Below are 10591 nucleotides of genomic sequence, written 5' to 3' on the forward strand. Positions count from 1 at the left end.
GTCTCGGATTCTCCAGCATCTGCAGTTCCTACTATCAAGATCTGAGGTACTGAGAAATCTTTTGGTGGAATAAAGTGATAAGCGGCATTCTTAAGAAAAGGGGTTTAAAGCAATGAAATTATCTTACAGTGAGAAACTACTATTTATCCCAGACTGGATACAATGGCTGGAAAAGGAGTAAAATTTTAAAGTTTTGTTTTACAAAAGAACAAAAGGAATTCAAGAAATAAAAATTAGAGACTGCTGAAAAAACTCAGCATGTCTGGCAGTATCTATGAAGCGAAATCAAAGTTAATGTTTCAGGTCCGATGACCCTTCCTCAGAACAGGAATTGAAAAGAATTGAAGCTTTGTCTGTGATAGTGTATCACTGGAAGAAAACTGAGCATAATAATAATTAAGAAAAATTTATCTACAGTTCCAGCAGATGATTTGAAACTTTATTTACTTCTAAAAAAGGAAAAAAAAAGAGTTTCTCTCTTCTTTAGAAATAAATTGATGTGGGTCTTGCTAGCGGTACAGCAGCTAATGTTCTTAGAATTGCAGCAAAGAAAGCTGTACCAAAGTGTACTGATTCTAATACTAAGCTGCTGCCTCTGTTCAATATCTGAAAGAATGGTTAGGTTACTTCTACTTCATGTTTTAAAAAATTGTTATTAGAGGATTATGTTTTGTCTTCATTTCTTTTGTCAATAAACTTCTGTTTTACTGTTAAAACAAATACTGCAACATTGTATTTATATCTTTGTAAATTACTACTTTGGTAATAAAAAAAAATAAAATTTATGAAGTTCCTCTCAGGAATCGGACTTGTCTGGTACAAACAATCCCTAGTTGTTTCCTCGTACAACTGGAGCCACTATATCATAATATCTGTTGTAACACTTTCTATAATAGACTCTAACATGAATGTTAAGCTAACTGCAATATCATTACCTGTTTTTTTGGCTCTCTCCATTTTTTGAATAAGCATGTTATATTGGCAGTTTTCCAGTTCTTTTGAGACTTTAGTATTTAATTCCCAGTCTTGGTCACCCTGCAGCCATATCTCCATAATGACAATTGAATCATACTCTTTTGATTCTAACATCATAAATTCACCTGTCTTGTTTTGAATGCTGCATGTATTCAGCTAGAATGTCTTTTTTTTGTTTTGCCTTTTTGATACAACTCTGTAATTTGACCCTGGGTGATTCAAGGATTTGTTTCTGCTTCTTTCCACTTTCAGTTACAAAAGACAACTTCTTGTAACCAGTTTCAATTTTATTCAATCTGAATTCCCTCTCAGATTCCCATCCCCCTGAACAACTGGGTTGAAACTCTCTGCAATTAGCAGATCTCCCCTTGAGGATATTAGTTCCAGTCTTGCTAAGGTGTAACCAATCTTCGTCATACAGGTAAAAACTGAAATTGCTGGAGAAACTAAATAGATCTAGCAGCATCTGTGAAGAGAAAACAGTTAACGTTTTGAGTTCTGTGACCCTTCAAAACCTTAGGAGTCATTCTGGACTTGAAACATTAACTCTGTTTCTCTCTCCACAGATGCTGCTAGATATTTTTTTTTTTATTCATTGCTAGGATGAAGGAATCACTGGCCAGGTATACTGCCGATCTCTAATTGCTGAGACAGCAGTTAAAAGTCAACCACATTGCTGTGGGTCTGGAGTCACATGTAGACCAGACCAAGTAAGGATAGCAGTTTCCTCCCATAAACAGCATCCATGAACCAGATGGGACTTTCTAACAATCAACAATGATTTCATGGTCATCATTAGTTTAGACTTTTTTTTCCTTGAATTCAAATTCCCCCATCTGCTGTGGTGGGATTTGAACCAGGGTCCACAGAACATTACCTGGATTTATGGATTAACAGTCCAGCAATAATACCACTAGGCCATCGTCTCCCCTTAATATCTCCAACAGAAATTATGTTGTGAATGGTATTAACTCCTGTTACTGAGTGTCAGCCATGGTGTGAATGCATATTTGTGGATGTGGGCTGCCCAATCATAGATGGTGTCGAGCTTCTTGAGTGTTTCAGAGCTGCACCCATCCAGGCAAGTGGGGAGTGTTCCATCACACTCCCGGCTTCTACTTTGAAGATGGTGGACAGTCTTTGGCCAATCAGGAAGTGAGCTATTTGCTGTAAGAATCTTTGACCCTGACCTCCTCTCATCGTTGTTGTTGGCAGTCACACACTAATGAGTCAGATTGTTCACCGCGGAAGTTCCATGTCACTGCTTGTGCATTCTGTGCATCCTTGTGTAGCTGATGAGCCTGATCCTAGAGCCCCGTCTCCCACCACACATTTGGCAGATGTTTCCGGGAGGTGGGATGGAGGCCTCAAGATCATTGGCATTCCTTTCTCTGGTTCCTTTCCTATGCTTCCTCTTGATGCCAGGTACTCTCAAAGAATTGAGTCCCTTTGTACAGGAGTTTCACCCCAAGAAAGTTTCTCCTCAATGAGGATCTCCCACGCATTGACATCTATGTTGCACTTTTTGAGGGAAGCCTTGAGGAAGTCTCTGAAGTTTTTCCTTTGTCCAGCACTCATTCGAATACCTTTCTTGAGCTGGCTGCCTAAAGATGAGAGTCTTCGATGACCATGACATCTGTGCTGATACCAAGAACCTTGCATATAAGGCAGTCATCGTTCTGACTCTTCAATATGGCTCTGAAATGTGGACGATGGTATTGACACCACCCCAAGACCCTTAAGAAGTAGAGAAGTACTTTCACCTTTGTTTGAGACAGATTGTCCACATCAGCTGGGAGGACAGGCTTACTAACATCATTAACACTGAAGCAGCCAATAGCACCAGCATCAAAGTCACGATCATCCAAACCCAATGCTTCTGGGGCAGCCATTTACTTAGGATGCCTGAGTTCCAACTAGTTACAGTATTTATGTGGCTGGTCCAGTTCAGTTTCTAGTCAAAGGTAACCTCCACGATGTGGATGTTGGGGTTTCAGTGATGGTGATGCCATTAAACATCAAGGGGAGGTGATTAAATTCTTTTTTGTCAGAAATGGTCATTGCCTGGCACTTGTGTGGTGTGAATGTTACTTGCTGCTTTCAGCTCAAGCCCAGATATTGTTCAAGTCATGCTGTATTTGGACATGGAGTGCTTCGGTATATGTTGAGTTACATATAGTGCTAAACATCATATAATCATTGGCAAACATCTGACTTTAGGATGGAGGGAAGGTCAGTGAGGTAGTTGAAGATGAGGTTGTAGGCATGCTCACCAAGCCAGTGGGTTTGGTTGCAAACGTTTCGTCACCCTGCTAGATAACATGATCGGCGCGCCTCCGGTGAAGCGTCGGTGTTCTGTCCCTCTTGTAATACATGTGCCTCAGTTTCTTGGGGTGTTGGCTACCACTTCCAGTGATGTTTCTCAGTGGTTTGTACACGGGGTCTAATTCAGTGTGTTTGTTGATGGAGTTCCGGTTACAATACCAGGCCTCCAGGAATTCCCTGGCGTGTCTCTGTTTGGCTCATGCGATTATGGATTTGTTGTGCCAGTCGAATTCGTGTCCCTCTTTGTCCGTATGTAGTGAAATAAGTGAGAATTGGTCGTGTCTTTTGGTAGCTATTTGGTGTTCATGTATCCATATTGTCAGTTTTCCTCTGGTTTGGTCTATGTAGTGTTTCTCACAGTCCTTGCATGGTATTTTGTATATTACACTGGTTTTGCTGGTTTTGGGTATGGGATCCTTTATGTTCGTCAGTAGCTGTCGTAGGGTGATTGTTGGTTTGTGGGTTACCCTGATACCTAGGGGTCTGAGTAGTCTTGCGGTCATCTCTGAAATATCCTTGATGTATGGTAGGGTGATTAGTGAGTCTGGTTGTGTGGTGTCTTCCTGTTGTGGTCTGTCTCGGAGGTAACAGTGGATTGTGCTTTTCGGGTATCCATTCCTTTTGAAGAATCCGCATAGGTGCTCCAGTTCTGCTTTGCATAGTTCCTGTTTTGCTGCAATGTGTTGGGGCTCATTTAAATAGTGTCCTGATGCAGCTCCGTTTGTGGGTGTTGGGGTGGTTGCTGGTATAATTGAGTATCTGGTCCATATGTGTGGTCTTGCTATATAGGCTGGTCTGGAGTTCGCCGTTGTCTTTGCGTTCTACCATTATGTCCAGGAAGGGTAAGTCAGTTGTTGTTCTGTCCTTCTTTTGTGAATTTTATCCCAGTGAGGATGTTGTTTATGTGTCAGTGGGTTTCTTCTAGTTTCGTGCATTTAATAATCACGAAGATGTCATCTACATATCGGACCCAAAGTTTGGGTTGGATAGTTGGGAGTGCTGTCTGTTCTACTTTGTATTACTGATTCTGCAATCAGTCCTGATATTGGGGATCCCATTGGTGTTCCATTGATTTGTTTGTATATGCTGTCGTTGAAGGTGAAGTGGGTTGTGAGACACAGATGTAGTAGTTTCAAGGTGGCGTCCTTATTGATGCTGTTGGTGTCCTGGGGTGTCTGCTTACTTAATTCGTCCAGCAGTGTAGCAATTGTCTCTTTGGTGAGGTCGATGTTTATGGATGTAAATAGTGCTGTTACGTCGAAGGATATCATCATCTCGTCCTGGAGCTGGGATGACTGAACTCCAACAACCACAACCATTACCCCAGCAGGGTAATGAAACGTCTGCGGAACAACAAACCAGCTCGGCAAGCCAACCAACCTCAACACTCGCAACCCAAGCTACATATCTATTCCAAAACCTTACAACTATCTTCCTATGTGTCAGGAATGACTCCAACCAGGAAAGAGTTTTCCCCTGATTCCCACTGACTCCAGTTTTGCTGTAGTCACACTCAGTAAAATGAGGCCTTGATGTCAAGAGCCTCACTCTCAGTTCACTTCTAGAATTCAGATCTTTTAATGATATTTGGACCAAGACCCGATGCAGAGGGGATGTTTGGGGTTAGACTCCAGAATCAGGAGTCACCGTCTCACAATCCCCTGGAGGCCATTCCAGGCTGAGATGAGGAAACACTCCTTCACTCACAGGATGAGGAACCGCTACCTGTGGAGGCTGGGTCACTCAAAGAGCTGGAGATAGCACAGTGCAGAGCTAGAGGAACACAGCAGGCCAGGCAGCATCAGAGGAGCAGGAAAGTTGACATTTTGCATTGGAAGAAGGGCCCTGACCAGCATCTGCAGTTCTTAGTGTCTCCAAGAAAGAGCTGGATCTTTTTCTTAATCAAATGGCATCAAGGGGTGTGGAGAGCAAGTGGGAGTATGGCGCTGATCTAAAGGATCAGCCATGATCATATTGACTATTAGAGCAGGCTCAAAGGGCTGAATGGCCTCTTCCTACTCCTGGTTTTTGTGCTATATAGATACCAGGGAAAATCCATGAATGGAAATACATAGTTATCTGATGCTAAGGGAATCAAAGATTAAACTGATAAGGGTGCTATGGAAAAGGGCACAAAGAGATTTGTATACAGCATAGAGCATTCTCAATATATAGATGTTTCTTGGGGAACTTGTGGCCTGATCTACATCAGGAAGACTGGCATCTAAGATTGATGCTGATTGAACTCTGGTAGGTTTCTGCAAATATGTTTTATTGACACTCTGAATTAAACAGCTGTGTGAATGTATTAAAGGTTGTGAAGGGGTTAATGTTCATGTTACAGTGGATCTGCCCATTCTACTGATGTCACATGGCTTTGTGGGTGACTACACAAAGTTGTGCTTTAACTTTCAGAGGGAGCAGCTCCCTAATGTCCGAGCCATCATGCCTAAATGTGGTTGGAATTATTGTCCCCATGGACAATCTTCTTGTTATCTAAAAACTTGTTGCCTCTTCTGTGGATATCCTACATTGAACATTATCTTCTTTCAATTTGATACTCTCCATCGTGTCCCTGGTTAACCATGGTTGGTTTATCCCCTTCCTAAAATCCTTCTTCCTCGGTGGGATATATCTTTGTTGTGAGGCATGAAGAATTTTCTTGAAAGTTTGTTGTTGTTCCTCAACCATCTTTCCCACTAAACTCTGTTCCCAGATCACTCCAGCCAATTTACCCTTCATCCCTATGGAATTATCCTTATTTCAGTTTAGCACAGTATTTTCCAACCCAGGTTTCTCACACTAAAACTGAATGTTCAATTCTGCCATATTATGGTAACTGCTCATTTGGGAATCCGATAGTCTAAGATCATTGGCTAAACTTGCCTTATTATACATACAAGATCCAAAATAGTTTGATCCTGATTAGATCAAAGCAGCACAATGTCTTGGTCAGACCAAACATGGAATACTGAATGCAGTTTTGATCTCAATCCCTAAGAAATAATAGTCTTGCCATAGATGGAGTGCAACAAACGTTCACCAAGCTGCTTCCTTGGAGGGCAAGTTTGTCAGAAAAGGAGAAATTTGAAAGCAGGTCCTATCTATCTATGTAGTTTAGAAGATAGAAGGCGCTGGTATATGTTCTAAATCCAGCTCTGATGCTAATACTTAGGGCGAACAGCACCGCTCCAGGCAAGGTAAAGACATCACCTGAGCCTCCATCTCCTCTCTGATCACCAATGATACTTTCAGCTAAGTACAGGTTACCAGAGGAGCAACAGAGGACGGGGCCAGGAAGGCAACGGTACTGGAGTGTAGATGGAGCAATTACCAAATCATCAGTATTATCCCTAACTTAGCCAAAGGTCAGAGGTTAGGAATCCTGCTAGAAACAGGCTAGTAGCTCATCACCCGATTCCCCAAAGAGTGTCCACCATCTACAAGGTCCAAGTCAGAAGTGTGATGGAATAATCCCCACTTGCCTGGATGGGTGCAGCTCTAACAAAACTCAAGAAGCTTGACACCATCCAGGACAAAGCAACTTGTTTAGCAACACATCCACAAACATTCAACATTCACTCATTTCCCCAGTGATGCTCAGCAGTACCAATGCATACATCTACTAGATGCACTGCAGAAATTTACCCAGAAGTTGGTGGGGATCCAGAATGCACTGCGTGGGAGGGTAGTTGAGGCAGGAAACCTCACAACCTTTAAAAGGTGCTTGGATGAGTACTTGAAGTGTCAGAACTTTTAAGGCTGTGGGCTGGTAAGTGGGACTGATGTAGGTAGCTGTGTATGTCTGGTGGTACAGATTCAATGGGCATAGGGCTTCTTCTGTACTGTATGATTCTATGATTCATCAAAGCTCCTTAGACAGTACATTCCAAACCCACAACCACTTCCATCTCGGAGGACAAGAGCAGCAAATGCACAGGAACACCACTCCCTACAATTTCCCCTCCTAGCCACTCACCAATTTGATTTGGAAATATATGGCCGTTCCTTCAATGTCACTGGGTCAAAATCTTGGAATGCCCTTTGTGTGGAAGTACCTATAGCCCACAAACTGTCCGTCAAGAAGGTAGCTCAGTGCCACCTTCTCTAGGGCGACTAGGGATGGACAATAAATCTTGACCTTACTGAAATGGCCATATCCACGAAGAAATAAAAAAAAAGTCTCCAGTTTGGATGATCCCTCACCAGTTGTGGGGAATATTTGATGGAGCAGCAAATCTCCTGGCCATTAATTTCTGATCTTTGTGGGAATCTGAAGTTTGTCGATTGATGATCAGTGAGAAAATTAGAGCCGGGAGAAAGTGAAACATAATAAGATTTTATGGTCAAGATTTAGGAAATGGGCCCGTCATCAATTGGACCAACAGACTCCCATTAGGTCTGGTCTGTACATTCTGTTCCAGAAATACTGTGAGAAAGAGGAGTTTTGAAATATTGGGTTGACTGGGAATGAAATGAGTTCTGGGATCATGGGAATCTCTTGCTTGATTTATACTTTATCCAGTTTTCTTCTGCACAGATATCTGTTTCAACCTTCCATAACCCTGCCAGTTTCTCAGGAATGAGAAGTCAACACAAAATTCTTTAATTATTGCCCTCTCACAACATCAGACCCGAAGACCCCGTGCTGGGTACACCCAGTCCTGTCACCACTTACTTCCCTTCAGAGCCATAGCTATTCATGCTTTCTTCAATGGACTCATGGCTGGCTTGGCGAACAGTCCTGCTCGGCATCTCCACAGCAAGTCCTGTCTCCGTGCTGCGTTGGATTGCACCTCGTAGTTTACGGCCATCACCATCTATAAGATACAATAAAATCCATGTCAATGGAAGACAGTGTACCTGACCACATGATTCTAACATCAGTGAGACAGAAGACATCAGTTTAGATTGACCCTGTAAGGAGAAAGATCTTCAATACTATCCTAGAGAGATAGTTATCCAACCTACTGCATACATATGTAAATAAAGGAGTGTTACAGAACATCAGGCGCTGATGAGCTTTACTTAGTGATAAGGAGTCAAAAGCCTCATGTGCAGAGTCTCACAGCCCAGAGATAACTCAGTATTTGTCACAGTCACGAAGAAGGATGAGACGTGACTTGATAGAGGTGTACAAAATGATCAGAGGTATTGATAGAGTGGACAGCCAGAGACTTTTTCCTAGGGTGGAGGTAGCTATTACGAGGGGGCATAGTTTTAAAGTGAGTGGAGGTAGATATAGGGGAGACGCTCTTTACTCGGAGGTTCTTTACTCAGAGTGTGGTCAGGGCGTGGAATGCATTGCCAGTGAGGGTAGTGTAGTCAGCCTCATTAGGGGCATTTAAGCAGCTATTAGATAGGCATATGGATGATAGTATAAGGTTTAGGGTAAAAGTTCGGCACAACATCGTGGGCCGAAGGGCCTGTACTGTGCTGTACTGTTCTATGTTCTATGTTCTAGTAGTGACTGACTTAAAGCACAAAAATAAAGCAGCTAACTTGTGACATTGCACCAGAGTTCCATCCTGCAGGCTGATGTGACGCACATCCTGGATCCCAAGCTGACCTTCCCAGAATGGATCATTCGAGGAGAAAATTGCAAACAAAATGGAAAATGCCCTGGTCAGGAATTTCCCCACAGGAAATGACTCAATCAGTGGAAATGCGGAGACCACCCAGCTCCTGGTCCGCTGATTGGCTGGTAGTTCTGGACGGTCAGGCACCCCCCCTAAAAAGGGAGGGGACCATCAAAGATAATGGACTTGTCACTGTATGGTTGAATATTGAAACTGGTGTCTCATAAATAGTTAACCCCACCCTCCTTCCCCATTATCAAGGCCCCTGGCCACCCTGACAAATTCTGACTCATCAGGTACACATCAAACGCGTCCCAAAGCATAAGTGTGTGAAAGGAATTTTTTAATTCTGAATGCAAACGAATCAATACTGTTCCAGTATTGCTTTGGGATTCTTGGTGTAGGGAGAAAAACAAATAACTCCATTCTGTTTCCTAATCTGACTACCAGAGCCAATGAGGAGCTCCAGGATTTGGATCCAGTCACACTGAAGGAACGGCGATATATTCCCAGGATGGCAGAGGGTGAGCTCAATGGAGTTCAGTTTGAATCTGCTCAATGATCCCATGTGCCTGTTGTTCGCCAGTGCTCTATACAGTCACATGCACCTGATTCTGGTTCAGGCGAACAACATGAGATAAGGTGGAGTAACGAAACAAAAAACTGCAGATGCTGGAAATCTGAAACATAAACACAAGGTGCTGGAGAAACTCAGCAGGTCTGGCAACATCTGGAGAGAGAGAAACAGAGTTAATGCTTAAAGTCCAGTCACCCTTTGTCAGAGCTGAAAGCTGCTGGGAAACGATGGACGATGGGGTTGGGGAAGGAGTGAATAGAGTACATGGAGATGGGGCCCAGAGAAAGAGAGAGAGAAGAAAAAGACATGATAAGCTGAGAGGGAGGTAAATGCTGTATTGGTGCCAATGAGAAATGTGAATAGTCAAAAATGGTTGATGCCCATTCAGAACCAGACCTGGGGGTGTACAGGGAGGATGACAAACATGGAGGAGGGTGTTCAGGTACCGAGCCAATGTTGAGCCCTGAAGGCTCTATGGTACCTAGCTGAAAGATGAGGTTTTGGTCCTCCAGCTTGCACTGAGCCTCACTGGAACACTGCAGCAAGCCTGAGACAGAGGTGTTGGCCAGGGAACGGGGTGGAGGGTGGAGGGTTAACGTGGCAGGCAATCGGAAGCTCAGGGTTATTCCTGTGGACAGAACATACAAGTTCTGTGAAGCGGTCACCCAGTCTACATTTCACCTTGTGAGAGACCACATTGTAAGCAGCAAATGCAGTCGACTAGATTGTGTGAAATGCAGGTAAAGTGCTGCTTCGCTGGGAAGGTGTGTCTGGGGCCATGGATACTGGGGAGGGAGGAAGTAAACAGGCAGGAGTTACACCTTCGCAGGTCGCAGGGGAAGGCGTCGTGGGACTGTTGGGGAGGTTCTGGGAGTGAAGGAAGAGTGGACCAGGGTGTCCCATTAGGAATACTCACTGTTGCCAATGTGATATTCCGCTCCCTTTCCTTGTCAGATTGAGACTGAGTCATTGATAAAGATTAGTCACTTTAATCTACTGACAGTCCCATTAGTCACTATAATCCGCCCTCAGTCCCATTGGTCACTATAATCCACCGACAGTCTCATTGGTCACTATAATCCACCCACAGTCCCATTGGTCACTATAATCCGCCCTCAGTCCCATTGGTCACTAT

The 10591-nt window shown here is 43.5% G+C and overlaps 1 protein-coding gene across 1 annotated transcript in view; it reads right to left on the minus strand.

The window, feature by feature from the left end:
* The window catches only part of LOC109937620 (regulating synaptic membrane exocytosis protein 4-like), a 92170-nt gene that overhangs the window by 57787 nt on the left and 23792 nt on the right, over positions 1 to 10591 (minus strand). The window contains exon 2 of the mRNA XM_048608514.1: positions 7979 to 8120. Within this exon, the coding sequence (XP_048464471.1) occupies positions 7979 to 8120 (142 nt within the window). The remainder of the gene's footprint in view (positions 1 to 7978; positions 8121 to 10591) is intronic.

Source organism: Rhincodon typus, chromosome 19 (genome assembly GCF_021869965.1).
Source record: "Rhincodon typus isolate 14 chromosome 19, sRhiTyp1.1, whole genome shotgun sequence".
In the NCBI taxonomy this organism is placed as follows: Eukaryota; Metazoa; Chordata; class Chondrichthyes; order Orectolobiformes; family Rhincodontidae; genus Rhincodon; species Rhincodon typus.